The sequence below is a fragment of the Pholcus phalangioides genome, unplaced genomic scaffold (genome assembly GCF_987345545.1).
Source record: "Pholcus phalangioides strain wild (caught in Gottingen) unplaced genomic scaffold, Ppha-v1.0 ptg000014l_1, whole genome shotgun sequence".
NCBI classification, from domain to species: Eukaryota; Metazoa; Arthropoda; class Arachnida; order Araneae; family Pholcidae; genus Pholcus; species Pholcus phalangioides.
In genome coordinates, this window is record NW_028301607.1 from 24,518,743 (window position 1) to 24,543,436 (window position 24,694).

Consider the following 24,694-nt stretch of genomic DNA (forward strand, 5'->3'; position numbering starts at 1 on the left):
ATAATCATTTTCTGCGGGCTCCGCGTCTGGTAATGCTGGCTCTGGCATCGACGTAATCTTGATGGACAACAAACGCTATTTTTTTGGCACAAAAGCAATTTAATTTTGAAAATAATGCAGTTATTGATACTGTAAGTGAAAGAGTAGACGGAATAAATGCATAAAATTTTTAGTCAGTTTTCGGGCATTTAATATCTAGACTTTTAGTTATTTTTCCATTCTTCCGTTAAGTATAAATGCCTTTTTTTTTTTTGGTGTCCATTTTAAGCATTTTTAGTGCCTAAACTTCCAGGCTCTAGTAATTATGTAGGCCTAAGCCAATGATTCTTAACTTGTGGGGGGCACAGCCCCTTTGAGAGAGTGTACATACGGGAGAAATAAGAAAAGACTTGAAAATTTGGAAAAGAAAAATTATATCAAATTAAAAAATTAAGTTTATAACAATACAAATTAAGAAAAATTTTTTTTATAAATAAAACGTGGCAAAGTTTTTTGTTGAATTCATCAATTATAGAAATTCAGTAATTTTTCATTAAATTCATGAGTAAAATTCAACGACAAAATGGTACCCTGTTTGAGGGGCGAGCTGGAGAGTTGAATTCTCAAGTAAAAATCGAATTGGGGAAAAACACTTGCATAGCGAACCCCGCCTTCCCCTCCGCTTCCCAACTAAAAATCGAGGGCCCCCAAAAAAACTTCTCAGGACCCTGGCCTCCCCCGATAGTCGATACAGCCACGTTCAATGAAAATTATCCACACAATAGCATCGTTTATTTGATTTATCTAGCCCCCTCCCCTTATGATTTTTAATCCAGTCGATCATCGCCAGCGCCATCTATGTTTTAGAAAAGGCACGTTTTTTTCCGAATCTTTCTCGCCATTTTCTACATTTTTTTTTTTTTTCGTTCGAAAGCCACGAAGCAGAAAACATTTTTTATCGTTCAACGTATCCAGTAATCCCTTGATTTATGGGCAAAAATTAATGAAACAAATAAATAACTCGAATAAAACTCGAAAATTTTAGTTTAAAAACCTTTTAAACGAAATTAAATGAACGAAAAAAAAAGTAGAATTTACACAAAGAGGGAGGGGAAAGAAGAAAGAAAAAAAAAAAACATGGCCGAGTACATGTTCCGCCATCTAGTGAGGCTTCTGGAAGCGTAGAATCCAGTTTTTTCTTTTTTCCCCTTCCTTTTTAGCGTTTTATTATTTTTTTTGTCAACGGCCTCCTTTTGGGTTTCTCTCGCCTGGTATTGACGCGTCCTCCGCCGCGAGAGCAGTGAAGTTGTGTACGTGTTGTGTGTGTGTTGCCAGATAGAGATGGCCGATGCTACGGATCCGGGGCCCGTGTTCTTCACTAAAGCTACGCCAGAACAGTGGACTTATGTGTTATCTCAGTACAAGGAAGTGCTTAAAGAAAGAGCTGCGAAAAGGACCAAAAAAGGTGGACCCGAAGAGCTTATTCGTCTCGACACTTGGTAAGTCGTGTTCAGCCCGCTGAATAATATTTTAGAAGAAATGAACGAAAAAAAAAAAACCTTTGTTCGTCGTCTGACGACGTCTCCGCTTTCCCAAGGCCATTCACCCTCTTTTCTCTGGGGGCCCCCTCATCGCCTTTGTGCGGAGTGCTGTGTTATATGCGGCGGTGGCGGTGGGTGCCACAGGAATGTTCTGTCCTTTTCGGTGGTGGACGACCGTGTGGGGGGGGGGGGAAAGAGAATGAAAAAAAAAGGAAAATTGACAAACACTATTCAAAGTTTGGCGCGATTAAAGGTAAGAAGGCGGCACGTGCGATCTTTAAAAAGCACATGCTCCTTGTGTCTTTGAGAGAGGGGGGGGGTTGTTGTGTAGTCATCGGTGTATATATATATGTATATTATCTATTAAACGTAATAATATTTGTTTTCTTTCGTGTGTGAGAGGACGATGGCGGTGTGTTCAGCCTTCTGTGACGGCCGTGTTCAGCTCTCGGAATGTCGTTTTTTTTTCATCATTATTCGTGCAACATACTTGGCGGTTTTTTTTTATTATAATGTGATGATGGGGGAATTTGAATACTGTTTTGTTTTTTCTCCTCTAATAAATATCTGTGATTGCTGGTTGAAAGTTCTTAATTTTTTTTTTCTTTGTAAGATGCCATTTTTTTCAAGTACAGTTACCTTGTGAGTGGGGGTGACTCACTAATGAGTAAGGTCTGATTCAACTAAGTAAAACATGCACTGTTGAGAAAATGCATTTTGAAAAATAAAATAAATGTTTTTATACACAGGAATAGAAGTTTCAACCGAAAAGGGACATTTTTTTTGCTTCTAAGGGCCGAGCATAGTTTTTTCCAAAGAAAAGCAGTCCTTGACGGAAAGAGTCTGGAATCTTCCCCCTTTCTAATTTGCGTGGATAGCGCTGTTATCTTGTAAGTGCCAACAAACTTTTCGGAACCATTCAGTTGACTACAGTAGAGCCAAGGCCATAACTAGGCAGGGGCAACCGGGGCCTCACAGAAAATATATACTTCTTTTGTATAATTTTTTTCTTTTTAAGGGGCTTTCCAGAGAAATGTCTGTCCTGGTGCCCCTGAGAAAGTATGCTACAGACCAGAATCAGTTTTTTCCCCATTCTCAGCTCTAAGAAAGGCTGATTGTGGGACTACAAACGGGTCCAGATAGGCCTATGAGGGAAAGGAAATAATTATAGATCACTACTTGAATATTGCATTGCATAGTAGTCGTAGTTGTTTAGTCAGGAGCAGTCACAATTTTTGCTATTGCTGAATTCTTAAATCTGTCCTCTTACTATCGGAGGGAAACTCATTATGTGTATTCTTGTGATATCTATGTATTTTTCCATGACTACTTAGATTCATTTCGATTGATGTATAATCACTGGACTTATCCTGTTGCTGAGATCTCTTCCAGCCCAGCTCCGTGGCTAAGTCAGGAACACTTTATTTTGAGTCGGAAAAACATCATAAAATTTTGTATGGTTATTTTTTTTAAAGGTTTTTAACACTTGGCTGATGCGAAGATATATTTAGGAATGAGAGGAAATTCAACTGCCTTTGCACGGAATCGAACCCACGTCCTCTCACTTGTTGGTTGCCAAAGTGAGAGGAAGTGAATTTGATTTTCTTTCCTAAATATATCTTCGCAACTTTTGTATGGATATAGCAGAGAGCAACATCATCCTTGGGTGCGACATTTTTACAATTTATTTTCCTGGACAATTGGATACTGTCACAATAAATTTTGTGGTGGTAACAGACAAAATGGGGTTGGGAGTTGGTGAAAATTTCTGAGGTTTCGTTAAGAGAAATGAATTTACATATTAGAATGAAGGTATATTTTAAAAGCAATTGCAAAGGGCGCCCATGCCATCACATCTGTTATCTTACACTTATCATATTATATACATAGGATACAACACACAAATAAAACTAAAACCTTATTGCATAATATGATATATCCATCCGAGTGAGTCATCTCACTTAACACCTTGTTGGTGGGTCTGAAAATATATGAAATAAAAATTAGTGTTGGGGAGGATATATACATTTAAGGATCACCTATGCCATTTCGCGTAGTTAGCACCACATTTTGATTAGCAACATGACTTTTTTATATTGTATTTAACACACCTATGTCTTATTCACAAAAAAAAGAGATTTATATAAATATAATAAATAAATATATAAGCAATATAAATATGTAACTAACTTACTACCTGTAATACCAGTTTTCTTCAATTAGTGGGAGGATTAAAAAAGTGACAAAGCATTATAAAGGAATAAACTATCATATATAATACTGATGGGATTAAAGGAGTGACAAACTATTGTAAAGGCATATGAATGTCTGGAACATACATATTTGCAATACATGCATATACATGGATTTTTCAAGTTTTATGAAAGGGATTTTATCAAACTTTTATAGCGTAATCTCTGCCTAATACATGAAACTCTCTACATCGTGTAAATAAATTATAATCTGTAATGATCAACTGCCATCTTCAAAAACCCAAACCTAGTAGAAAACAAGAATATCAATATAATCAATAGCACTAATCAGTTGGTCAAAATTTGTTCTTATGCTATGGATGTCGAAGTCAACAATGTTAATGGCATAAAATTTATCATGATCTCATATTGCGGGGTATGAAGAAAATTACTGAATTAATCTAGAGTTCCAAGATCAGAGAATTTTATGCTAAAAGACGGTATGCCGATTTAAATCAGCTTGAATTAAATTACTTGATTTTTTTTTTTTTAAAAAAAGAAAATCATTGATTTAAATCAAAAAATTAAAATTTTTTTTATATAATTAGCATTATATATTAATTTTTATATAACTTCAATGAAGTGAAAGTAGTCTGGTAAGGTATGCATGTTACTGATATGTGGCAAAGTTTGTGATTAAAAGAAGTGTAGAAGATCTTTGGCGGTAAATATAGACTTGAACATAAACCCTAGATACAGTGCAGAAATAAAACTGTTATATTTCTAGATTTTGTGCATGGGGAAAAAATTGCAGAAAATAAATAGGGAGTTGAACTAAGCACTTACCTAAACTGCACTTTGAGTAGTAAAGCCTCAGTTTATAAGTATTTTCAGTGCATTACAAGGGTTTCCCAGATTAAAAAACAGGAATTATTTTTTGTATAAAGCCTTGAATTTTCTATGCCCTAATTGTTAATTCAAAATAATAATAGATGTTGTACAAACATAAATATCATTGGACTTTTGATTACTTTTCATATTAAAATTTTGAGTTTGGTCATTTTTTTTTTACCAAAACCAATTACATCTGAGAAAGAGTAAAAATGTGTAAACTATTAAAAAACCACGTAAGTCGGAAATATATCCATTAATTATGCAAGAAACAATCTTGTCTCAATAGAATTTGTTTTATTTAGTTGATGCTGAATGGCTTTGGTTGTGCATTTAGTGAATTGAGATGTCTGCACCATAGGCCTATGATATGTGATGCTGGGTTACCTCCACTCATTCACTTTAATGTGGGGGAGGGGAGGGTCATGAATAAAAGCACTTTTTTCTATTAAAAAAATGTAATCTATAATGTTAATCTGGGCTCAGTGACCTTTCATCTTACACAGATTTTTGGTGTTCCTATTTTTTGCTTGTAGTTCGTTTGTAGTTTATTCATTAATACTTAATCAAACTGATTAAGTATTACAAGTAAGTACAATGATTAACAAGATTTGTTTCAATGAATAAGCAGTCAGTTAATTTTAATTAAAAAAACTGATTTAAATAAAAAAAATCAGATTTTTTTTTAAATTTTATTTTTAAAAAATTGTATTTTGGATTGTTGTTGTTCCACCATTGCCCTCAATAAGATTAGTAATTTGAGCTGATATTGTCTGAGACATTAGGCTCATGAGTGACTTTACGTGATTTTCGAAGATTGTGGATATATGCACGAAATAATAAAGTTTCTGAAAATGAGTAGAGGGGTCTCATACCTTCTAACATGATGAAAAACTATGCTGTAATAGAAATATCATTAAAAATACTATTTAACCATTGATTTGTTTAAAATTTTTTACACATGTTCTTGATTGCATATGCTATGCTGTTATAAAGTTTTACGTACCTTGGATACTCAATTTTGTGTAAATTTTCATAAAAATGCATTAAAAACTGCTTACGTGTAGGATAATATAACAATACCATGACGTGTAATTGAATAAAAATTGATTCAAATTGAAAGATATTGTTCAGTTCTTGAAGTGAAGCAAAAAGTTGAGATTTCATTGACTCAATCTTATTTGAAATTAAATTTCAAAATGGTTTAATAGTATTTTAATGACAATTCTATTAGAGCATTAGTTTTCCACCCTGTTAAAAGGTAGAGACCCCCCTTAAGCCGGATTTAGTCATCATGTGTCGAGTTTGAGTTTTCCCTCATTAGTACCAACCATAGAATAATAGATCAGAGATGGCAATGTTGTGCTATAGCACGTCAAATACCCAGAATTTCGGAAAAGGTCTCTTATAAAAATTAGGTTTGTACGTCATCTGGGGCACGTTTTTTTCTAGTTCCAAGAAGAAAAACCTCTCCAACTTCCCCTTTATACAGTCTATCATGATCATGCGCCCTTGAAAAAGTGGTTTTACTCCTTTGTATACTGTATTGATATAAAGGCGGTGTTGTTAAAGAATAAGATGACAGATTTTTAATTGTTCCTGTGAATGAGGGACAGTGTACAGAATTTTCACATTTTGAAGTTTTTCTCCCCTCCGGTTACAATTTTTTACAGGAAATTATGGTACTTTTTCAGCTATCTTCTGGCGTTCAAAGGCAGCTTCTAGATGGCTTGAATTTGCCTTGTTCCTAAAAGATTGTGAATGTGTATTTTTTGAAAAATCTTAAAAGATTTGGAACTCCTGTTCAAATTGTAAAACATTTTCCAAGATTTCAAGGAAACATTTTATTTTCTGGATATTATGCTGAGGTGAACTCAGAAAGAAAAGTCACCTTGTCTCTGCCGGGACTTGAACCCAGGCCCTCTTGCATACTGGGCAAGCATGCTACCATCTACACCACTGGAGACACGACCCTGCCTTCCTTATTTCACACACTGTGGTGTGAGGCACTGAAGTAGAGACATTAGTAACCTCTCTTAACTTCAAGAATTGACCCCCAGGTGGGACTGTTTAGAGAGATAGATGGCTTTCTCCTCAGCCCAAGATATCTTGCCACATTTCCATTTGAGAAAGTATTTAGTTGTGGCTATATTTAGATGGAAAGTATATTTGTGGAAAGTATTTAGATGACGCCACCTACTCATGGGTGGAGATATGGGGGGGGGGCCCAGTGTCAAAGGTGAAGTTGACTGATCTAATGTCTACATATATGAATTGACATCATCATCAGCGTGCCTCTCCCAGAAATAATGACTGTGCCCCCCCCCCTCCCTCAGACTTCCAAGTCTATCTCCGTCTATGCATCTACTGCACACAAAACACTTCAAATGCAGGGTACACACACACAAGCACACTGTTACGTTTCACCAATGCAAATTTGGCATAGCTCCCAAGGTCATGGCGAGATGAGGGGGTTTTCCCCCAAAATGCAAGTGGTCCTCCTCTGAACAAAATTTCTGGCAACAAACCTGATAGCTCCCATGTTCAGGTGTGAGTTGAATAGTGATAGATCAGAGTGGCAGACCATCAGGGAACTGCTGTGGTGGTCATAGTGAGGGATAGATAGTATAGGATAGTTTTGGGTTCCAACCCCACCGTCGCCACAGTGGTGGTCGGCTGAAGTTAGTTTTCTGTGGTTCCCCAACTTCAAGGCGCAAATGCGAGCCGATATCCCCTTTAAAAAGTCTCGCCACTGAGAGCAACAGATCTACAAACAATACAAATGTAATTCAATCACAACACATCACTCACTTCACGTCTGAAATATAGATGGCAACGCTGAAAAATCTAACACAACACTACATATGCACCAGGGTTTAAGCTGGATAAAAAATTCCTTTCGCAAAAAAGCGAAATTGGGGGGGGAGAAGCTTTAGCAAAATGCTACAATGCTAATGAAATGATTGATGGTTGGATGTCTACTCGTTTCGTACCTCCTGTATGCATTTTTGCGAAAGTGGCTACTACTTCTTTCGCATTCTACGATTTTCTTTCGCATTTTGCAAAAAATGCAACCGTAGCTTAAACCCTGATATGCACTCAGACTGTTAGGTACACACACAGTTACACTTCTGGTATAACTCACTGGGTAGTAAATCGCCCATACATGGTGTGATAGACCTGAGTTGTATTCGGTTCGAAAAAAGAAAGGACCATCACACACACAGGAAAGGAAAATAAAATCATTCTACCAGAAAATCGCTTCGCAAGGATTTATGTGAATAGGGAATCAAAAGATGAGTGTCGGAGAGAGAGAATCTCATTTGTGCTTCAAATTTAATCAGAAGATATTATTGAAAGAACTATGATTTTTTTTAACGAAATGGAAAACCAATCTCAAGGGAATTTATTGATTGATGTATTATTAATGTATATATAAATGTGTGCATCCAACTTTTAATTACAGTGGATCCTGCTTTTGTATATAATATTTTTCAGAAAACAGTCATAAAAAACGTAAGCAGGAAAAACACTTTAAGTGGGAAATCTTGATGAGAATTATTTAGTACGACTTATTATCATCGTCCCAACTCTAAGTGGAAAAACTTTCTAAATGGGAACATTTATAAGTGGGATCGACTGTATATTTGTTTCAGATCTATTGCATGTGCAAAATTCTATATGTTAAATTCTCAGTGTTAATGGGCTTCTTTGCAAGCTTTTTGTACTGGTAGACAATGAAAGTAAATGAACCTTATCCCATGTTTTTAGAAATGAATTTATTTTATTCGTAGAGATACTTTTTTCTGCTACCCAGAACATGGCTCTCAGCTGTCTCAATGAAGAGATATAAGCAGGTGATCAAAGACCTGGGGAATGCTGGAAAAAATTCAGATAAAAAAAGAATTAATTCATAGGATACCAGTGAATTATGGGGAGGGGGCATACCTTTTTTCAAGATAATTTTTTTTTGAGAGGGACCCACTTTCATTCAAAAAGGACCCAGATTTTTCTAATAGAAAAGTAGAACTAGTATTAGGTGAATTAGAGTACAGCGACATCTCTGATAGATGTCAAGTTACCGGGGTAGTCAAGCTATCTGCATATTGAAGTTTCACTGTATTTTGGTTTCTTATTTCGTGAGTCTGTGTTTTGTTTCTGGTTTGAACATGGGAAAATCTGATTAGGTGTCTTTTTCCCTTTTTTGTGCTATAATGCACTTGTAAATTTTATTTGTTTTATATTGTATGATTAGGTTGCGTCCCCTGATGTACATTAGGCAATGGTTGTGGTGCAAACGAATGATCAAATGAAGTAAGCTTATAGGCCTACCTGTAGTTGGATCAGTTTTGCAACACATTTTGGTGGCATTTTTAATCTTGATGTTTTTTTTAAAAAGCGTCTTACATTTTTAACATTGAAATCAATAGCAAAATTAGACAGGCTACAAATCAGGACTTCCACATATCCCAGGCTATGTTCTTGATCAAACATAAAAAAAATATAGTATTCGGTATGGATCGATTGGATGGTATTTCCCAGAAAAATTTCAATCTCAATTGAAGGACAACACAAAATTTCTTTGATATTTATGGCAGTGTTCTAAAAAATTTGGCCATTGTCTAATTATTCTTTTAATTTGTCAAGCACAGGAGATAGATCAAATAAGGGGGGGGGGGTGAAAATGAAGGGGGATGGGAAAACATGTTATTAGACATTTAGAAATGAGCTTCACAAAATATCTGGGCGTGTGTGTGTGTTATATATTGCTAAAGTAAAAGTCTTTTAAGAAGAGATTTCATTAATGCTGGTGAGAGAGTTAAACAGCTTGGTAAAACTATAAAAATGTTAAAAGGAGGGACTTCGAAGCTAACAAAAGATTAAACATTGTAGAAATTAGCTTGCAAGTTAATTGTACCTATTTCTTCTGTTACTGTCCCCGCATACAGAACATATATGATAGAAATATACATGCTTTTCGGTGTGTATCTTTCCATCATGTATCTTTAAAAATGCAAATGTTTTGTTTTTCCAAATACAAGTAATTTTATTATGCTTTACGCAGCGGTGGATCTTGGATTGTGTGGTTGCATGGGACGCCACTCTAGAAATAGTGCCAAATTTGCATTTAAACATTAAAAAAGCCTTGTTGACCATATAAAGTATGGTTGGGGCACCAAAAATAGTTTCCGCATTGGTAGAGATTTTTTTCTGGAGCTGCCCTTGGCTTTATGGGAGATTATCGGAAAGGAGTTGGCCTCAGGATAAGGATAAATCATAGGTGCCAGATCATCATGGCAATTAAAAATATAGGTATTTGACACCTACAATTTTATATGTGTGATGACTAAAAGTGTGAGGGACCAAGGTTTTTGAAATTTAGGCTATGTTGCAACACTGAATTTCCGTGAAAAACTCACAAAAAACAAAAGCTTCAGGCTGTTTTTCTTCTGTATATAATAAAATTTGGGTTCTTCTTCTTCTTCTTCTTTTTTTTTTTTTTTTTTAACGGCCACTAACAAGACCATGAAAATGTGGCGGCTGCTATTAGGAATTTAGCCGTTTTATTTCTGAAAAGAAAAACAACAAATTTGTAAATTATGACATGTAAAATGATAATCCAATCTGTAATTAATTGACTACAATAATTATATGATTAATTATATATATAGGGTTTTCATTAATTTGTATTTTGTGAAGGGTCCATTTTTCTGACCGTTCTAACGTTGTGAAGGGTCTAGAAAATGTACCCAATAACCGTGGGCTGAACACAGTGGACTGAGTCCACTGTGGACTCGGATTTAGTAATCGCACAGGAAAATTTTTATAGGCAGTTATACTAATTTGTTTAATTTATTGTGGGTGACCTGGTGCCTAGGATTTGTCAAACTCTCTGTTGTGAACCATATGCTAGTGATGTATGGCATGTCTGCGGAGTTCAATGAAAAAAAAAATTGGTTGTAACTGAATCTGTTGCCCCGGTGGATTTTGATCTATTTCTCGATAACTTGAAACACCACTGGAGAAATAATATTCTATTCCTTACCCAAAAATTCCTGTAGCTCTATTTCATGATTTGTGTAAATGAAAAAGTACAATTATACAACTAAATTTCTTCTTTTAAAGCTAATTAAAGAATAAGAATTGGATTATTATCCTAGTTAACAATTTTTATCCAAGGCAATTAATATATTTTGGCTCCGAGAGACTGGTATTGTTATTGAGGTTATGAATTATCTTTTTAAGATTTTTTGTTATTTTTCTTACTGACGGAATTTTTCTTGGATATAATTTATTGTGGAGGAGGAATAGCTGGAATGGCATGTAGAGTCATTCTTTTATCTTTACAAGTTTTTTTGCCCTCCCTTCCAGTTTTAGAAATATTTATGGGGGGAAAAGGAAATTGGAAAGAAAGAGCACTTTTCGGAGAAAGCGAAAATGTTGAGAATTTTTACATATAGCAGACTTTTTCCTTCCTGGTAAACTTGTATTTTTCCCCATTTTTCTCATTTCTCCCCCATCTTCTTTTTTTTTTTCTTTTTCATTTGCATTGGGACTGCTTTAGAATGTGAATCCATCTAGCTGCTTGTTTAAGTATTGATTTTTCTTCCAGTGCAAGCTGCAGCTATTGATTACTGCCTGGAGCTTCTCAATGCGAGAAAAAAAAACAGCTGAGTTTTTTGGTGGTGGAAGGGAAGAGAGAGAGAGAGAGAGAGGCAGAATGGAGCTTAATTATGTTATTGACTTCTCTTTTCCTTTAGCTTTACTTTTCCCTCCATTTATATCCATATCTCAGAAAAACAGATTTTGTTGCATTAGGAAAAACTGTTTCAGAAAACTTGATTTTTCTTTTTTTTTCTTCTCCCGTTTCTAGTTTGGATTTCCCTGTTTTCGATATTTAAAAAAAAAAATCTATTTGTTTTCAGTAAAAGAATTGATGATTCAGTATACCAAAATAAATGTGTGAAGGCCTGTGGTTTGCACTTCTATATTCCAATGGTGCCTGTTTCTCGCTTTGCAAATGGGGCATATGCCCAAGGTCTTAAAATTTGTTGTCTTTGGTATTTTAGTATTTTTTTCTTTTTTGTGAAATATTGCTAAAATTGGAATCAAAAGTATTTATCTGTAATCCCACTGTAAAGACCACCAAATTTGTTTACATCTGTAGAGGTGAAGGCAGTTCAGTTGAAAAAGACTGAATTTAAAAATATCCATAAACATGGAAGGGTCTTTCAACCAGAACATGCAAATGTGACGATTCAGAACTTAACTTTCTCATTTTGTTAAATTTTTAATACAAAATGGAATACGCTTATGAAGGTGAAAAAGTAAACAAATGCTATACTTCAGTTTATTTTGATAAGGATTATACTGTACATAATTTTGGCAATACTTCGTAACTCTGCTTTAGAGCTGGGTATAACCAGGATCGTGCACAGAATCGACTTTTTGAGGGGACGCAACACACATTGGGGGAGGGAGGAGCTACACGAGGAATCTCTTCCTGAGAAATTTTGAGTTAGTAACCTTGAAAAAGTATTTTAAACCAACAGAAATAGATTAGCATAGCATATAATCTCTTTCAATTTTATTTTTACAAAAATATTAAACAAATTTTTTTGATTGTTTTGAGGGAGGTATGAGCAAGCATCTCAATGCATGATAAATCACAAAAGAAAAGTTAATTTTTTAAAGTATCTCTTGTCCAGGGCCTGGAGCACCAGAACCCCTTGTCACTCCCCTAGTTTCTGCATAGGAAACCTTGTAAAATAGGTATTCTAACGTTAACGAAGTTGAACTCTATGTTGGAGATTTGCGATTAATTAAAAACTTCAACCACCAAAAAGACAAAGAAAAATATAATGACTCATCAATGCAAGCAGTAATGTGTAAAAAGTTGTCTGGCATAATTGAACGCGGTGAAATAACCCTGGACCAAAAAACAGGCAAGTTTCTTTAAAAGCAGAACATATTGAGCACATTTTGTTGGGTAAACAATGGTGTGCAACTTTTGGTGGATAAAAAAATGAGATTTGAGCTGCCCATGTCTAGTGCTATAACTATCATGTGTCATAAACTTCCATGATCAAGTTATTTTTTTGTGTTCCCATTCCCTGCCCACCTTAATCACCTTCAGAGTTCAGAAGTTGTTTTAAGTATCCTATAATTGATTTCACTGCTGAGTGAATTTCTAGTATATTTAATGATGAAGCAGTGACCTTGCAAAAACAAAGGCTCACTGAATCTTCTCGATTCATCATAACATTATATTCACACACATGTACTGCAGAACTTAACAAATCGCAAAACTTAAACACCGGGCCTGGACAAATTGCAAAAAAAAAAAATCTAGGCACCAAAACAATTTTTAATTAGCCATGCGACCTGGCCTGTCCAGCCCTGCTTAACACCTGAAAACTTTTTTTTAAACTCAACATTTTTTCCCGTGTAAAATGAGACTAAAATGTTACAACTTTTAAAGAACATAATGATTCCCCTTTCCATGATGGTAGTTACGACGATATAAATTTAAAATTCTATGTCAATGGTGCTATGAGTGAACTTCATTATCAACAGATGTCCAGTAAGCATTTGACATGGCAGGGTGGTAAGATGCTCGTCTACCACACTGTGAAGATTGCCATCTTGGTCCCAGGTTCAAACCCGAGGGAGGATATATAGATAAGATATTTTCCCTAACGAACTTGAGGTGACCACTGATAGATAGCGCCTTCATTTCCAGTCCATGGCAGTAAATTGCAATATAGTGATATGGCCAGAGTTGGTGTTTGGTGAAGTAGTAAGTATTTGAAGACATACTGATAAACTGCACACGCAACTCATAAATATTCACGTGGGTAATAAACAAAACAGTTTCCCACATGCACCAATTTGTTAGAGTGCGTATCCAAAAAAACCCATTTTAACATTTTACATAACTCTACAGTACATTTTGTGTTTTGTTCTCTGCAAGCATGTGAATGATCATCTGTATGTCAGTCTAATATTTTTATGTTGTTGGATATTAGGTACCAAGAGCAGTTACCAAAGATTATACAATCTCGGAAACCACCTCACATTGTCCATGAGGAGCTGATTCAAATTGTTCGATGGAAGCTTATGGTAATTATTTCTTCTTTTAATATTCTACAAAATATTTTGATCTGTGTTTTATATACCCAATGCTTGTTTTTAGAAACGTGAACAGACTTGAGTAATTAGTTCAAATGTGAAGTTTGTAAATGGGAAAAGTGTTACATATATTTTGGAAGAAAAAAAACAGTATTTTTTATGGAATAGTTTCTAAAAACGTGTCTATTTGTAAATTAGAAATTCAGAAAATCAAGCAGTGACTGTACATCAGTGGTTCTCAAACTGGAATCCATATGGCTTCCTTGCAGCCCTGGGATACTCAGAGAGCCGTTTACCCCAAAGTAGAATGTTTTACATTGCTGTGCAACAGACCCTCAGCTAATTGAAAATAATCTTCGGTAAAAATTCCTATGATAGTGTTTTCTACTAAGAATTTATTTTATTTTATTAAAATTCTTATTGAGATTGTTCTGCAACATTCTTTGCAGTTTTTGGCATATTCTGCTGTGGGGGGCCATGAGTGAAAGTCAACTGAAAAACCGCAGCAGATGATTAGAGAGGGGGGGGGGGGTCTATACAGACTTGGGAGAGAAACTAATGTGAAACATTTAAGTAAAATATGGTGAGAAGAAAGTGTGACTTTCAGAATCCAGTGGAAAGTACCTGTGGAATCTAACAAGAGGGAGGCCACCTTACTTTATAAAAAAAAAATGTATGCTATAAATTTACTCTGAAATTAACTTAAGTAGAAACAGTCGTTCCTGAATGGGGGGGGGGGGGTCTTAATTAAAAAATGTGTTCCGGAGGTGAATATAGGTTAAGAAATATTGCTATGTGTGTGTAATTGTGAATATTTTAAATTTATATCACATTGGGGGAAAACTAAACGGAAAACATATGAATATTTGAAAAGAGAAATTTTAACTACAATTAAAAAAGCACAATGAATTGTTTATTTATTTTAGATGTGAGAATACATGTAAAAATATATAAATGTATTTTGTCTAACACATTTCTTGCAGAGAGGAAAATTCCGTCCACGTCTCATCGATTTGGTTCGTATCAATACAGAATCAGCCGTAGCTCAAGTGAGCAAGAAAGCTTTCCGCAGGCCTCCAAAGGATTTGTCTCAAGCTATCAGCAGTCTCACCAATTTGAAGGGTGTTGGACCCGCAACTGCATCTGGTAATAATTTATGTCTTTTTTTTATTCTTACTAAATTTTGATTGTGTATGTGTTAAAAAAATTTTTTTTAGTGTTACCAAACCAAGTTATATAAGTCAAACTTCTTTTGGTATCTCAAAGTAGTTTTCATTTCTTGATGGGATAGTATACTGAGCCTTACCAGTTGTTCCCTCTAATTTTTATTTTAGTTGCTCAAACCTGTTTCTCCTTTTCGTCGAATGACAATATGCTTTATTCTATATATGGTGTATTTCAGGATTTTGTGGATAGGAACAATGTCCTTGATGAGGACTTTTTTGTCGCTGATACATCAGCCCTAAGACTGGTTTGCCCCATGTTGAGCAGCCGCCACTCATCTCTGTCTAGGGCTTTGTTCTTTAGTTGGTTATAGCCGATACGTTCAGCATTGAGATCTAGTTGACTCTGGGCCTTCCCCTGTGCTTTTTCCCTTCAATCCTGCCTTCCATTACATCTCGCAGCAATTCGCCATGTTGGAGAACATGTCCCAACCAGGATAGGTGTCTGTATTTAATCTTTTCCAGGATTTGTTGATTTTCTCCAACCTGTTTTAATACTTGTGAATTTGACCTTTTCAATGTCCATCTTTCTGACAGACCTGTGATATAAACATTTTATTAAACAATATACTTTATTGAAATTTTCTTGAAACTATGGTATAGCTACCAAGTCTTCCGGATTTTCTGGGAGGTCCCAGAATTTTTACTCTATCTTCCCATTAATCCCAAAAAATATACATCCCAAATTTTTACCATGATCCAAATTTTGGGAGGGGAGAAATTATTCTTAAGAAATTTCCTGGGGAAAAAAGTTGCTTTCCCTCTTAAAAATGACATCAGCATAATGTGGAGTGTCACCATTGCATCTAATCACTTAGAAATGTCTTGTTGGCAGAGAAAAAACAATTTGATAAATGGCAAGCATTGATTTCACCTCTTGTAATTTGAATCAAAGCAAAGAAACACATTTCTGAGGTGACCATATATCCGGTTAGGTCTATGTTCCATTTTCAGTCAGAGGTGTTTTTTTGTCACAATGGTTTCATTTGAATGCAGTTCTGTCTTGTGATTTTTTTAACCCACTCTGTTAGGGGATAATTAGAATCTTTGCCCTAATTGGCAATAGTTTGGGCGATGTCATGTTTTTTAGGTGGGGGAGTACCTACAAATGAAAAATCTCAAATTTCGTTTTTTATATATATTTGTTTTCACTTTTATGTTTGTTTTCATATAAAATGAATTTTATGAATGAATGTTTTCATATAAAATGATTTTTTATCCCTTTTATATTTGTTGTCATATAAAATTTGGATCCATTCAAAATCTCACATTCTCCAAAATTAGCCGCTATGCTATGACGTGTATGAGATTGTCTATGTATGTGTATATATTTGATTGTGTATAATAAAGTTTTCTTCAACATGATCCCGCCCCTTCACAGGAACAATGGCTAAAATTGGCTAAAACCAATAAAGCCTGGGCTATGTTTAGTTTGAAAGAAAGAAAGCTTTGCTATGGTGAAAAATTCTTCACTATATTTGTTCTTTATATGATTTATGACTAATTAGTCAATTGTTTCAAACTGAATTGGTGATAAATAAAATATTTACATTTGCATACAATCAAAACATCAACATGATTGTGATGGTAACTATACAAAAATTGTTTTGGACACATACAAGATGTAATTTATTGCTTCTCATCTTCAGTTATTTTAAAATTGAATGATTGTGATTTGAATTTGAGAAATGAAAAATGTTGATTCATGTCTATCATCAACAACATGCCAATAAAAATAATTTAACAAATTCAAAAGAACATATCGTGGTTGTTTGTTCATTAATAGTTCATCCATAGACATATGCATTCATGTCCTAATTATTTTGTGGATAGTTTACTTGAATTTTATCATAACTTCGTTATTTGTCCGCTCCTATAATCAGATATTTTCCTAATTTGTACAGCGATTTTGGCAGCTGCATTCCCAGATCAGGTACCTTACATGGCTGATGAGAGTATGTTGGCAACACCTGGAATCGAAGCTACTGATTATACACTCGCTGAGTACATAAATTATGCCAAGCATATAAAAGATTGCTCAGAACGTCTCCATGAGAAAGGTGAAATTAAATTATATTTTTCCTTTATATTTCTATGAATTCTTTTATATTTCGTAGTCCTTGCGAAAACCAATCTGAAAATATTGTTGATCAATATAATGTTTTTCCCCATTTTTAAAGAGATTTTTTTTCCTGCTATTGTCAGGCTTCCGGGATTGGGTAGTAGTGTCATCAAGCGAGTTAACTCGATAACAAATAAACCAAATTTTACTAGTGAGCATTTGCATCTGGGATATTGAGTACTCATTCTAATATCATTCATTTTAAAAGTTTTTCACACATATAGTTAGAAGGTACATTTTAAAAATCATTTAATGCATTTATAATTAATTTAGTTGAAAACAACAAGTGTCTGCTTCAAAATGTCCCAAGGGTCATACAAAATGGAAAACTTTGACAATAGTATTTTACTGTTTCTTTAGAACACTTTCATACAGCTTCTCTAAACTTTCTGGAAGGCAAATCATGCCTTAATTTGGTCCTCCCACCCATTTGTTTCTTTCATCATGTATGTTTAAGGTATTTGAATACGTTGAAAATGTCATTTTGGGAGAAAATATTGATTTTTATCTTTTATGAAAGCCTTGTTCTTTCTGATTCCAAAAAATGCCTTGTTTTGTTTATATGATGCTCAGAACAGACAAGTTACATCCACTTTAGTGATGCATTTTTACACACACATAATCGGTGAATAAAAACTTTAACGAAGAAAGCTATATTAAGAGATGGTATTTTTCGGCCCTAAATATACTGAAAAATTGAATGGAACCCCCTTGCATACTGGGCAAGTGCGCTAACCAATACACCAGAGACACATTTTGCAATTTCTTATAACATGCATTAGTAGTGTGAATGCACGCTGAGTGGAAACATAACAGTCTCCCCTTACTACAGCAATTTTTGCCCCAGTTGGCGTTTTTCTATAATATTGGAGCAAGGGGGTCTGTGGTTTCTTATTTCACTGAAATAATAAGAGGGTCAGCTGCCTTCATTTCATTGGTAAGAGGAGTCTAGTGTTAGCTGAAAATATAATTTTTAAGAGTAATTTCTCCTTTTTAAAACATTTTTATCAGTGAGAAATGCTTGCATTAAAAAAAATTACTTAAATTTTGAAAGAGTGTTTCAACTCCTCAACAAAATTTGGGACTGAAATTGAATCTAGATGCATATTGGTGAACACCAAAAGGGTCCATGGAATGCATAAGGTCAAGAACCCCTGCTCTAGACTACGGCTCTACAGTGCAGAAGCTTCCACCAATATGAGCCTTAAATAAAAACCTACAATCTGAATCTGAAATATCTCATCAAGCTTGATCTGCTTTTTTTCTGTCGCCCCGAGATATTTTGTCATCTAAAAACGCAGTAAAGCTGTTTTTACAATAAAAAATGTTTTCCATCCCCCCCCCCCTCCCAAACCAAGCAACTACAGTGGATGGAGTCATTTGTTGTTCTACCCTATGTTAACACTAGAACCACGGAGTTGACCCAAATCAAACTTTGTTTTCATTTATCTCGTAAACTTGAGCTCAGATGGTAAAAAAATTTTGTGACTTTTCATGATATCATATGAGTATTAATTCACAAAAATTTTATCTTCACATTTCGTGTTTCAGAGCTATAAGCGCTTATACCTAGAACCGCGGTTTGGGTCATTTTGAAACAACATACTATTCTATAGGAAAAAGTGGTGTATAATTTTCTTGGAAATGGTTACCCTTTCTAAAAAGTATTTCTAAATGAAGGTAGTGAAGAATAAAGGTCTGTCAAGGTCAATTTATTGACCTTGGAGATTATCTTTTTTCAATGAAGGATTTTCAAGTAGAGCTAAATATTTTTTTCATTCGTAGACTTGAATACCTGCTGGAATTCTGACAGAACTCAAACTTTCACTTTCCTAAAACCTTTAACTTTAGAAAAAAAAAATGTGTATCTGAAATTTCTGTAGGCAGACAATATCAGAGAAAAAGAACCAAAGTCTGGCTTGCACCAAATATGTTTTGAACAAATTTCCAAATCTTGGGAAGGATCAGTGTACAAGGAATTTCTCTATCAGAGCACAGTGATGTAACTGATCAAGCCATTTAATAACAAGGGTAGAAATGCCTCAACCGGCATTTTTTTCATCATACTTGTTGCTCTTGAGCAAGAGGAAATGTCTGTGCGCTCTTGATCATGTAACTGTTCGTTAGCCCATAAAAAAAACAAAAAACTACAAATAAACGAGTCTGATGCCAGATAACATCAAAATGTGGAAACAAATCTGTTAATTTTTGCATTTGTTGTGTAACTTTAACATGAGGTGAATGTGCAAGAATAATGAAGAAAACTTTTCTCCACTACTCATCATAAATTCCCCTTATCAGTAAGAAATCAATATTTATTTGACATAATCGTATTATAGACCACCGATAGACAGCGCCTTCACTTCCAACCCATCTCACTAATGGCAGTAAATTGCAATATAGCGATATGGCCAGAGTTGGTGTTTGGTGAAGTAGTAGAATCGTATTATAGACATTCTCGTACTTAATTTCATAAGCTTATTTTACATCTTTGTCATATTATGGGATTACTGAAAAAAGTTTTTGTACTAAACAGTGTAAATAATGTATACCAAGTCTTATTTTTACAGCATTACATCAATTTTTAGCTGATTTAAAGCCCATTTTACAAATATAGTTTTTATAAGCAAATATACTTTTCTGTTATGAATACACAATTAAACAACATTGAATAAAAGTAGGGGAAAACCGGAAATAAATTCCTGCTTTCGCTATGAAACACAGTTTCTTCACAGTTTGGGTCAATTTGACCCAATCCACGGTTCTAGTGTTAAGGGCATGTCCACACTCAGACAAAATAATTCAACACGTCTACAGACAGTCATGTAATTGTCTAAATGTGTGAACTTTAACACACTCTTGTTTAACGGCTCTTATGCAAACAAGTACAAAATGCGAAGACCACAACGAGCAAATTGTCCAGCAACGAGGCTGAAAAAAAGATTGCCATAAAAAAAAGTATGAATGTCAAATATAATTGAAATACAGCAACCCAATGTAAGATGCCACAGAGAGCAACTGGTTTACAAATAGTAAAAATATTCAGTCATTACACTTCACTTCTGAAATATGGATGGCAGAGCTGGAAACTGACACAACACTAGATATGCACTTACACTATTAGGTACACATTCTCTCTCTTACACTTCGGGCACAACTCACTAAGTAGTAAATTGCCCATGGCAATAGACCTGAGTGGTGCTTGGTTTGAAAGAATAGAAAGAGCCCAATGTAAGAGCATATATCACGAAAAAATAACCCTTCATAATTAATATATAATACACTGCCCAATACACAAAATGGATGGTCATTGCTGATACCATAGCACTGGTATGTGTTTTGAGAGAGTGATGTATAGTAAAAAGACCAGTCCTTTTGCTAGTATAGTAGACTCTTGATAATCCATCCCGTCTAGTGATCTGACATTGTTTGCCAGGTTTTCTTCAAGCATAGACGAGGGAAAAAAATTTCACTTCATGTCTTTGCTCAGAAGTTTATATCATTTAAATGGGCTTTTTCAATTGGCTTCCAGTAATTCAGCGATTTTGGTAATTTGGCACACCCTGGACTGATATGTGTTGGATTAGCGAGAATCCATCCATTTCTATCGAGTTTCATTCCGTCTAAAAATATGGCAGTTTTTTTTTTTTTTTTAAGAATAATTCAAAAACTACAGACCTATTAATCATTGCATTCCAAATTTTTGATGAAAAATGACTTGCCACTTAACACGGGACAAGAAACCCTTTCCGGAATCATTTATTTAGTTTTCTTAGAAAACATTATTTTAAAAAAAATTGGGTGTTTTTTGCCTCCATACACTTGAAACCTTGGAGCATCTAATTAGTGGTTCCTGAACTGTCGATACTTTTGTAATTAAAAACTTTGTTTAATTTTAATTTTTTAATTGTTTAATTTTAATTTTTTAATTTTTTCTTTTCAGATCCAAAGGGTAATTGGAATCCCCATAAGGTGGAGCTCACGCTGTGGACCTACTACTTAGCACAAGAATTAAAACCAGAAATTCTTCAGGGTATGCCCAAGGCACCATCGGACAACGACGCAGATGTCACAGAGAATGGCGAACACGAAAGCGCTTCCGCCAATGGAGGGAGCGAAAACCACTCCTCAGTCGATTCGGAGGTTGACATGCACAAAAACGGTTCAGGGGAGAAAGAACTGCCCATCGAAGAAAACACAAATGATTCGAATGCAGATTCAGGTAAAGAAAACGTGGATGACTCCCCAGGGGCTGCCCAGGCTGAAGAATCCACTTACAGCAAGGACGATACAGCCGTCTCTGAGAAAGCTGCGTCGGATGAGCCACCAGCGAAGAAACTTTGTGTGGAGCAGTGAGTCTTAATAACCAGTGTTGGTATAAAAAAAAATTTCATTTGCACAATTCTCTTCAGGACTAGCTAGTGATCAAGAACAGGGAAGTTAAAGACTTCTATTTTTTTATACGCAAGCTTTCTTGTATTTTCGCTTTGAACCATCGGCGTGCCATTGTTAAAAAAGGGGGTAAAATACATATTTATTAAACAATGTAAAATCTTCATTTTTTCTTTTCGATATCTTTTCATGTGTGATTCAAGTTGGGGAGGAAAAAGCTCTTTCCGTGAAACACATCCATTGAATGACTTAAATATAGAGGTGCTTTATGGATACGGCTAATTAAAACAAACATTGCTCAGGGTTTTATCTGATTTGTTAGCGTAGCATAAGGAGGAAAAAAAATTTTCCAAATAAAAAAAAAATGTAGCTTAGTACTGTACACTTAGTAAAGATATAGTGCTTGGAATTCATTCAGGTTTCTGTGAAACCGTGTTTTTAACAATAAGGTGTTCCGCGTTTGTAATAATCCTCTGGAAGGTAACAAACAACCATTTAAACCTGTAATTAACAACCGGGATGAAGTTTAGCGCTTCTCAAATACAATGTCATACTTACAGACTGGAAAAAAATTGTTTTTAAACATCATTCATGTTACAGGATTAAAAATCAATGCCTTGTGAAAAATATCTTCAGGTATTTGTGAAACGTATCATTTAGTATGTTTGCAAATTATATCATGAGCACTCTTGATAACAAACGTGTACTTTTTACTCGTAAATTTATGCACATACTGCCAAAATGAGAATTCATTTTTATTTTTTAGTACGAAATTGTTTATTAACGTCTGATGTCGAGGAATCAGATTCTTAGTTTGTCTTTACTATATCATTAGCGTGATGAGAAAGGAAAAATTTGAATGTTTGTTCACTCGTATGAGTTTCCAATCAGTGAAGGAATGTAAGCTTTCATGGCCGATATTGTCAGTCATTGTAGTCTTGAAAATTTTTTCCCAAATGTTCTCATCTGCGGTTAATGTAATACAGAGCTGTACAGATGGAGACTAAACCACACCTATGGGAGAATATCGAGTAGAAAATATTTGAAAGTTTGTTTTTAACCTTGACGCTGGCTGTGAAAGCTTATATTCTTCCAAGTTGAATTTTTCTTTTCTTCTTAAATATCCATTGAAGGATTGTAGACTTTTAATTAAGGCCTCATATTGGTGGAAACTTCTGGACTGTAGAGCGGTAATCTAGACCAGGGGGTTCTTGACCTTATGCATTCCATGGACCCCTTCTGTGTTCACCAATATGCATCTATATTCAATTTTACTCCAAATTTTGTTGAGGAGTGGAAACACTTCAAATTTTAGTTAATTTTTTCCATTACAGGCATTCCTCCTGATAAAAATGTTTTTAAAGAGGAGTAAAATTACTCTTGAAAATTAAATATTTTTGGCTAACTTCTCGTACCTATGAAATGAAGGCCACTGACCCCCTTGTTATTCCAATGAAATGAAAACCACATACTCTCCCCCTCCCTTACCAATGAAATTAAGGTCGAAGTCCCTGTGTACAATGAAGGCCAGTGACCCCTCATACCAATAAAATGAAGGTCACTGACACCTCGTACCAATAAAATGAAGACTCCGACCCTTTTACTATAAAAATTATGGCCACAAACCCCGTTTAGCAACAAAATGAAGGCTGTAGACCTCTTTTCAGAATAATATTCAGTATCTTAGAAAAAAAAGGGTTTTTTTTATCAAAGTTCACTCTTCCCTCTCCCCCCCCCCCCCCACTCCTACTGCTTTTAAGGCTTCCCGAGGGGTCCATGGAACCATGGTTAGGATTCTTTGGTCTATAGGAAACATTTCATCACCACCTATGTTAGTATGTAATATCCAGTAGACCCAGGGCTCTATACCGAAGAACAGTAATGGTAACTCATAGGAAATTTCCCATACTTGTTGGAAAAATCGGTCAAATTTCATCCAGGAGAGATTTCTGAGCATTGGTGGGAAATTTTGAGTTTCATAAAACGAAGAATGATTTTAAAATTGTTTTTTTTTTTAATGAATGTAGTGCAATGCTTTTCTTAATGTTAAATACTTGATTGCATATTTTTACTGATAGATGGCAGGACATAGAATGTGGTGAAAATTTTGAGGGAAATTTCACTGGACAAGGTTACCGTCACTGTTACAGAAGCTTCTACTGATGCTATAATATTTTACCCAATTCAGGAACTGCCTTGACTTCTTTCAAGGCTCAAAGTGAGATTATGGCGTGCAATTGAGATTAATGGTTAAATTATCCAAAAAAATGTGCGACTATTTTACAATTGAGTCCAAACGAACTGTACTTAATGAATTGCGGTATAACGCAAGCAAGGTGATTTGATTGATTCTATTTCTTTATTTGAATAACCATACCATAATTTTGTCACGGGCGGAATATCCTTGCGACAAATGGATGACTAGACTTCAATTATGTATGTGCGTGTTGATGCTGATATACCTGGTTAATTTTTTTTTTGTCTGCTTTCCGATTTATATTCTCATGGATTTTTATTTCGATGAACTAGGGCGAAAGCAGCATATGCTCAGGTCAAATAATTTTTCTGCTGCTAGATTGTAATCTCGGGGTATTTTTTGTTTGTTTTAGAAAAGATATGTATTGGAGTGTGTGTGTGGATTGTTGGGACCTAACCAAAAATATTTGGAATGAAAAGAAAATATTTAGAGTACTGAGAAGTTTGGTCTCGTTTGTCCCATCAGAAATTTTGTGGGTAAAAAATAGATTTTGGCAGAGCTTGACAAATCACAAAAAAAAAAAAAAAAGATTAGGTACCAACCAAATTTCTTTGGGGCCAAGGATAACCTTAATCTCAAGAAAAATGGCCGAAATAATGTTTTTTATTAATTTTTCGGGACTTTATATCCTTTTCCTGTGTTAAAAGAGAGTCCAACCACAAAAAAAAATAAATTTAGACACCAATACAGAATTTATAGTTAAATTTTAGATGCCAACGCAGATTTTTTAGTCACTGTGTCGACCTGGTGCTTGGGATTTGACATACCCCCCAGATTATGGTTTTAGTGAAACACATGCGAAACATCTTGAGATATGAGTCACTTTCAGATCGATTAACTAATGACAAATCATAACTTTATTTTGACATGTTCGTGACAGCGGAGACTGCGAATGAATCGTGTTGGCGAGTTTATAGTTATTTTGGAGATTTCAAAATGAAATTTTTTTGAACCAATTTTAATTT

General features: G+C 34.9%; 1 protein-coding gene and 1 non-coding gene across 2 annotated transcripts; one reads left to right on the plus strand and one right to left on the minus strand.

Annotated features, from left to right (window-relative positions):
- Positions 1-1,138: 1,138 nt before the first annotated feature.
- Positions 1,139-24,152, plus strand: LOC149078313 (uncharacterized). Its single transcript, XM_089241960.1, has 5 exons — positions 1,139-1,478; positions 13,633-13,726; positions 14,719-14,881; positions 16,863-17,018; positions 21,024-24,152. Exons 1-5 carry the CDS (start codon positions 1,321-1,323, stop codon positions 21,434-21,436), a joined length of 984 nt encoding a protein of 327 aa, XP_089098086.1. The 5' UTR covers positions 1,139-1,320; the 3' UTR covers positions 21,437-24,152.
- Positions 6,497-6,570, minus strand: TRNAT-AGU (transfer RNA threonine (anticodon AGU)). Its single transcript has one exon. It is a non-coding gene; the product is annotated as a tRNA-Thr (tRNA).
- Positions 24,153-24,694: the final 542 nt, after the last annotated feature.

Bases quoted from the DNA above. Each gene is read 5' to 3' on its own strand.
- LOC149078313 (XM_089241960.1), top strand. From the start codon at position 1,321: ATGGCCGATGCTACGGATCCGGGGCCCGTGTTCTTCACTAAAGCTACG. The intron at 1,479-13,632 runs GTAAGTCGTGTT...GTTGGATATTAG, and splicing joins CTTATTCGTCTCGACACTTG to GTACCAAGAGCAGTTACCAA. The intron at 17,019-21,023 runs GTGAAATTAAAT...TTTTCTTTTCAG, and splicing joins AGAACGTCTCCATGAGAAAG to ATCCAAAGGGTAATTGGAAT.